General features: G+C 42.3%; 1 protein-coding gene across 1 annotated transcript in view; it reads right to left on the bottom strand.

Moving 5' to 3' along the window:
* KLHL2 (kelch like family member 2) overlaps nucleotides 1-3,054 on the bottom strand; it is a 178,529-nt gene extending 175,475 nt beyond the window's left edge. Inside the window, exon 1 of the mRNA XM_069097792.1 lies at nucleotides 809-3,054. Coding sequence (XP_068953893.1) covers nucleotides 809-834 — 26 coding nt within the window. The 5' untranslated portion in view covers nucleotides 835-3,054. The remainder of the gene's footprint in view (nucleotides 1-808) is intronic.
* Between the last annotated feature and the right edge of the window lie 3,998 nt (nucleotides 3,055-7,052).

The raw sequence follows: 7,052 nt of genomic DNA, 5'->3' as shown, positions 1-7,052 counted from the left end.
AGCTTTAAGCTTTTTGAGCTTAAAATCACACTACGACTTTTGGGACATTGTGTATTTAAGGACAATATGAACAATACCCTCTCAAGTATTCATCCACAGAGGGGCTATCCCACATCTGTATTTTTTCAGTTTTGGGAAAAAGCCCCTCATGGAGAAATCTAGGACCGCTTTCAAAGTGTCTCTGTAAAGAGATCATCAGCTCCGCCTGGCCAGGCTGAGTTTGTAAGCCTGAACCTCCCCCCAGAACTGCGGGAGGTCTGCTCCTTTTCCCCTTCTTCTCCCAGTCCACTCATCCTTCCATGGCTCCCCCGCAACCCGCCTAGCCACTTCAGTATCTGTCCCACTCATTTGTTTGTTCGTCCGTCCATCCGTCCTTCCATCCATCCATCCGTTCGTCCGTCCGTCCGTCCGTCCGTCCGTCCGTCCATCCATCCTCACTGAACAGCCCTTCCCCCTAGGCTCCCAGTCTGTACGAGCTCCTACACCGCGGGCAGGTGGGAAGGGGCATAGTCGCTCCAAGGGCGCATAGCTCTCTCCATGCGCTCTTCCCTCCGTGCCTGCCTCCTCCCTCCACGCCTCCATCCACCCGTGCCCGGCTGCCCGGCCGTCGCCGCAGAGGCGCGCGCGTCGCGCGGGCGCGCGCGCGCGCACACACACACTCTCTCTCTCTCTCTCTCTCTCTCTGTCTCTCTCTCTCTCTCTCTCTCTCTGTCTCTCTCTCTCTCTCTCTCTCTCTCTCTCTGTCTCTCTCTCTCTCTTTATCTCTCTCACATACACACGCGCGCACACACACATCCCACTCACTCACACAGGAGGCAGCAGCATCATCTCCATGGTGGCTCCTGCGGGGCTTCAGAAGGCAGGCACAGCGCACGCCCGCCAGCACCATTCCAGCCTCAAACGTCGGCACACTCCGGCCATCCGCCCAGGGTTGCGGTGATGGTGGCGGCGGCAGCGGGGGAGGGATGAGGCCGACTAGGTTGGCAGAGGCACTGGACGGGACGGGGAATACCTCAGGGGGTACAATGCACTGAGCCTCGCTCGCTCCGCATGGGCCAGAGGGACGCCCTCACTGGACACTACCGCTCACAGCCTCGGCCCCTCTGACCATCGCCGCGTCTCCGAGCCCACTCCGTCTCCGCTCCTTCTTTTTCCTCCAATTCCTCTCCTATGTCTGTCTGTCGAGCTTTCTCTCCAGTGGTGTGAACAGCTGCCGCCGCCGCCGCCGCCGCCGTTGCTGCTGCTGCAGCCGCTGCCACCGAGACGGGCTGGTTCTGCCCACTTCCGGGTTCAGGCTGGGACGACGCCGACGGCTAATGACGGGCGGGTGATGCAAGCCTAGAAGTATCTGGAGAGAGCCCTCCCTCCGCGCCGCCTCTTCCTCCTCTCCTCTGCTGCTCTCGGCTGGTTGCTACTAGGGAGGGCTGCGGGGGTACCCAGGTCGGTGGAGGGGGAGGGTTCAAAGCAGTCTTCTTAGGGTCTGGTGCAATTGCTGCCCTCACCTTTCTCACTCCACCTCCCCATGCGATGTAATCTTTTGAGGGGAGGAGACCCACGCCTGGAGAAGGGAGCATCTGTTTGCAGCTCCGGGATCGAGTGGGTTCAAAGATCATAGAATCATAGGATTCGAGCTGGAAGGGAACCTTTGAGATCATTGAATCCAACCCCTTGCTTTTACGGGAGTAGGGGTGGGTGGTGAGAAAGAAAGCCCAGGAAAGTATTTGGCCCCTGAGGAGATAGATAAGCATCCCTGTGCAGGGAAATGAGTATCTTTGAAAATATGTGGTAATCTACTTGGAGCTGCTGTGATTTCCTTGGTGCCTCGTCTCCCTTCACGGATGCAGAGCAGAATCCCTTCATGCTTTAGACTTAAGAATTGCTATGACTGAGGGGAAAAACCTACCACCAGATGGCCAACCGGGTGGTGAACCACTTCAGACAGTGGAACTGATTCTGAGACTGACACAAGTTAACAGAATTGGAGAGTTGGAAGGGACGCTGTCCCGTTTCTTTGGGTTTGTTCTGGGAAACCCTTCCTTAGGTCAGACCCAACAATGTTTACGCTTTCCTGGCTGAACGAACCTTCAGGAATTCAGGATCACCCCGTGACTAACATGAAAAATGAACTAACCAAACCCCAGGATTCCCTTAGAGCCGGAAGGGAATTTAGAAGTAATCTAATCCAAATCCCACATCCCTCCTTTTTACAGATAGAGAACTTGAGGCCCAGAGGAATGAAATCCAAGGTCAAAGAGGAAGTAGAGTCAGGATTCGAACCCAGGACCTCTGACTTCAAATCTAGTGCACTTTCTATCACACCACATTGTGTAATAGAGCGAATTTTCCTCTACTGCCTTATAATGGCATAGAGGTGACCCTAAATTCAAGACGGAAATGCCAGGAAATTGTAAGTGCTTATAGAACCTTTTCTAAACTAGAAAGTCATGGCCCAATGACAACCTCTGTCTGTATCTCCTCCCAGATACCAAATGTAATGGAATTAAAGATACCAGAAATATTGAAACACACATCCACAAAACACATTTGTCTTAACCTTCCTAGTGTATAGGGAATATACCCAACTTTTTCCCTTTCTATTATTCTGCAGTTAACAAACACCCCCCCCCAAAAGTGCATTTTCATGAACATCTTTTTTTTACAGAAAAAAAATGATTGTACAGAAAAAATGATTACATATGAATCTACAAATCTTCATTATGTTGTTGTTTAGTTGCGTCCTACTCTTCACAACCCCATTTGGGGTTTTCTTGGCAAAGATACTGAAGTGGTTTGTCATTTCCTTCTCCAGCTCATTTTACAGATGAGAAACTGAGGCAAACAGGGTGAAATGGCTTGCCCAAGATCATACAACTAGTAAGTGTCTGAGGCCAGATTTAAACTCAGAATTATGAGTCTTCTTTACTTCAGGCAGGGCATTCTATCCACTGTATCACCTAGTTGGCCCCTCTTATGTACTTCATGCTTTTAAAAAAATATGATGAATTTAAGTTACTTTTTCGGGGGGAGGGAGGAGGCAACATTATAAATAGCTTCCCTTTCCCTCCAAAATCCCTCCTTCCAATGAAAAAAAAGATAGAAACAAGGTCTTTGTAACAAATAAGTGTAGTCACATAAAACCAATCCAGACATTGGTCGTGTGAAAAAGGTATGTCTCCTCCTATATTTGAGTTCAACACCTGTCTATCAGGATATGGGCAACCTTCATCATGCATCATTGTTTGTTTGTTTAATTGTATATGGTCCTTGAATTTATCGGTGTTCTTAAGTCTCTTAAAGTTACTTTTCTTTACATTGCTATTGTGAATTTAGGTTGTACAGTAAACAGAGCTCTGACCTGGAGTTAGGAAGACTCAGATCTGACCTCAGATACTTGTGTGACCCTGGCCAAGTCACTTTAACCTCTGTTTGCCTCAGTTTCCTCATCTGTAAAACGGGGATCACATAGCAACTGCCTCCCAGAGTTGTTGTAAAGATCAGAGGACAAAGTATTTGTAAAGCATTTAGCATGGTGCCTGGCACATAGTAATCAGCATATAAATGCTGGCTATTATGTATAAATTGTTCTCCAGTTTCTGGTCACTTCAGTATACATGAGTTCATACAAGTGTTCATTGTTTCCATTAGATTCTTATACTGTATTTTCTTCAGCTGTTCTCCAGTTGATGAATTTCACTCCCACCCTACCCCCTTACTTTCCAATTCTTTGCTACAATAAAAAGAAAAAGATGATATAACACATTTTTGTATATATGAGTACTTTTCTTCTTTCTTTGATGTCTTTGGAGGCATGAACCTATAAGTAGTATTGCTGAGTCAAGAGTTATGTATAGTTTAGTGATTTTGGGGGTGTAATTCCAAATTGTTTTCCAGAATGTATGGAAAAATTCACAGCTTTCCCAAAAATGAATGTGTGCCTATTTCCTACAGACCTTCTAATAACTGTCATTTTCTGCCAAATGTAGGTGTGAGAAGAATGTCAAATTTGCTTTAATTTTCATTTGTCTATTAGTGATTTGGGACTTTTTTTTTCAATAACTTGATAACTAGGATTTCTTCACTCAGCAACCGCCTATTCATATCCTTTGACCATTCATATATTGGGCAATGGCTCTTATTTTTATATCTTTGACTCAATTCTTTATGTATCTTATTTATCAGATTTTTGTTGGAAAACATTTGCTGCAAAGATTTTTCCCCTGGTTTTCCTACTAGTTTCAAAGGTATTGACTTGATTTGTGCAAAAACTTTTTGATTTTATGTTACCAAAATTGTCCATTTTATCTCCTATGATTCTCTCTATCTTTTGTTCGGTCAAGAATCTCTTCCCCTTTCCATAGTGTACAAGGAAGTTCCCTTCCTGATCTCATTTGTTTATGGTATGGCATTTTTATATCTAGGTCATGTATATATTTGAAACTTATTTTGGTATATGATTTGAAATCTTGGTCTAGAGCTAATGTCTGCCAAACTGCATTCCAGTTTTCCTAGCATTTTTTGTTAGATAGTTGTAATGGGAATGTAAATTTTGAAGATCTTCCCTGCCCCTAGGCTAAAGTGCACCTGGAGCCTGGGGTGGGAGGCTTGTTTTTCAGTAGATACTTCTTGATTGGCCAGTGGGTCCAAAAGGTTATTACATTCTCTGACCCAGGAGAAGGCTATATAAGCCCTGATGTGTAGCTTTGTTTTGGGCTCACTTTGAGAAGTGTTCTGTGATTTGATGAAACTCTGGGTTAGCCGTTGTCCAGAGCCCCCCAGCTTTGAAACCCTGATGTTGTTTGGTATGGATGTAATGGTTGGACAGTTTGGAAATCTGTCTACTTGATCTGTTTCTGTCGTGATAATTCTGTCTGTATATTCTGAAGTTCGGGGTGCTGACCTTTTTTCCCTGAACTAGGTAAACGATACATATTTGACTGATTAAAGTAAGCTTGTTAACCCATTTTGAGTTGCTTTCCTTTATCAAAGCAGATCCAAGACCTTGTGTTGGCAGCAACCCTGAGGACACCAGGGTGCTTGCTGCTACAATAGTGAATCCCTAGCCATTGGGGTAACAGTCTTTGGGTTTATTGAATAGAATGATAGGCCTGGAATTGGGGAAAACTGAGTTCAAATTCAACTTCAGACACCTACTAGCTATGTGATCCTGCACAAATCCCTTAACCTCTGTTTAACTTAGTTTCCTCATTTGTAAAAATGGGGATGATAAGAGTACCTACCTCCCAGAGCTGTTGTGAGGATCAAATGACATAATAATTATAAGGCATTTAGTACAATGCCTGGCACACAGTAAGCTGAATGGAAATGTTAACTGTTGTTATGATTCTGTATGCTGATCACCTAATCTGTTCTGCTAGTACACTTCTTTCATTTTTAACCTGTACTAAGTAATTTTAATGCTTATGGCTTTGTAATATTGTTTGAGATCAGTATTCCTAGGTCGCTTTTCTTGAAACTGGTTTTTCAGTGTATTTTTTTTTATTTCTTTTTAGGGTCTCAACCTTTTTCTCCTGCAAATGAATTTTATCATTTTTTTCTAGCTCCATAAAGTGACCCTCTGGTATTTGATTACTATGTCAATTAAGTTCCTTTAGGGAGTTTTACCATTTTACTATGTTGGTACAACCTGATTATGAGCAAGTAATATCTTTCCAATTATTTGTGTCTGTATTTCTATAAAGAATGCTTTATAATAGTTGTCATAAAAGTTCCTTTGGGTACCTTGGTAGGCAGATTCCCAAATATTTGATGTATTTTGAAAGACTTTTTTAATTTAAAAATTTACTTTTATTTTGAGCATATTTTCTTCTGCCTCATGGAGCAAAAAAGACAAGAAAAATATAACCTGCATAACACACACACACATACATAGTACAGCAAAAGAAATTTCCGCATTGGTCACACCCCAAAATGTCAGTTTCTTTCTGTACTTTAAATCTCTCACCTCTCCAGAAAGAGATGGAAAGAATGTTTTTTTCCTTTCCTCTGGAATCATGGTTTGCCTAAGATAATTATTTACAGAGAAGTTGTACATCTCAGTGAATGTAGGTAATCTCTACATTGTGAATTAGGATGAAATCACAGGTCTAGAACAAAACAGACATACAGGCAGTGAAAGGCTTTAAAAAATCTCTTGCTGCTAGGTCTTGTATACAATATGCAGAAGTAAACTTTTTATAGAAGAAGGCAATATGTAGAAGACTTGATAATTTGAATTAGTTTATTTTATATTTTGCTACTTAGCTGAAATTATTAGCTGTTTTGATTGAATTTAGTTAAATTTAGGTTACTTGAGGTAATCATCTGCAAAAAACAATTTTATTTACTCACTGTCTATGCTTGTTCCTTCAATTTCTTTTTCTTGTTCTTGCTATATTTAGTATTTTTAGCACTGTATCAAATGATAGTGGGAGGGAAGGAAGGAAGGAAACAATTTATTAAGCACCTACTATGGGCCAGGCACTGTGCTAAGCATTTTACACTATCTCATTTGTCAGTGGGCATCCTTGCCTTACCCCTCTTCTTGTTGGAAAGGTCACTAACATTTCTCCTTTAAATAAAATGCTGGATCTTGTTTTTAAATATATACCATTTGTCATAGTAAAGAAAGGTTTGTTTATTCATAAGCTTTTTAGTGTTTTTTCTTAGCAGAACTGGATACTGTATTTTATGAAAAGCTTTTTTTCTGCAATCTCTTGATATAATGATGTGATTTTTGCTCTTTTTGTTGTTAATATGCTCTAATATGCATATAATAATAATCCAATCTAGTCATCATATATAATTTTTTCTGATAGGTGATATATAAATTATGTTAGTGTTTGTTCCCTATTCCCTTCTTAGTCTCCTCCTCTGTAATGAGGTTGGACTAGATGACTGCTAAAATCCCTTCCAACTTTAAATCAAATACTTAACAATAAAGAAATGTTTCTTCAGTGCAAGACCAGCATTTTGTCACCAGGCAGATCAGATGGAATATGGCAGGGAAAGCTATATTCTGCCGCCACTGGACCCTGGCAGATCCCCACCCCTGG

The sequence above is a fragment of the Petaurus breviceps genome, unplaced genomic scaffold (genome assembly GCF_028583685.1).
Source record: "Petaurus breviceps papuanus isolate PSGF00001 unplaced genomic scaffold, PetGlider_PUasm1.0 126, whole genome shotgun sequence".
NCBI classification, from domain to species: Eukaryota; Metazoa; Chordata; class Mammalia; order Diprotodontia; family Petauridae; genus Petaurus; species Petaurus breviceps.
This window is presented reverse-complemented; position numbering and strand designations above follow the sequence as displayed.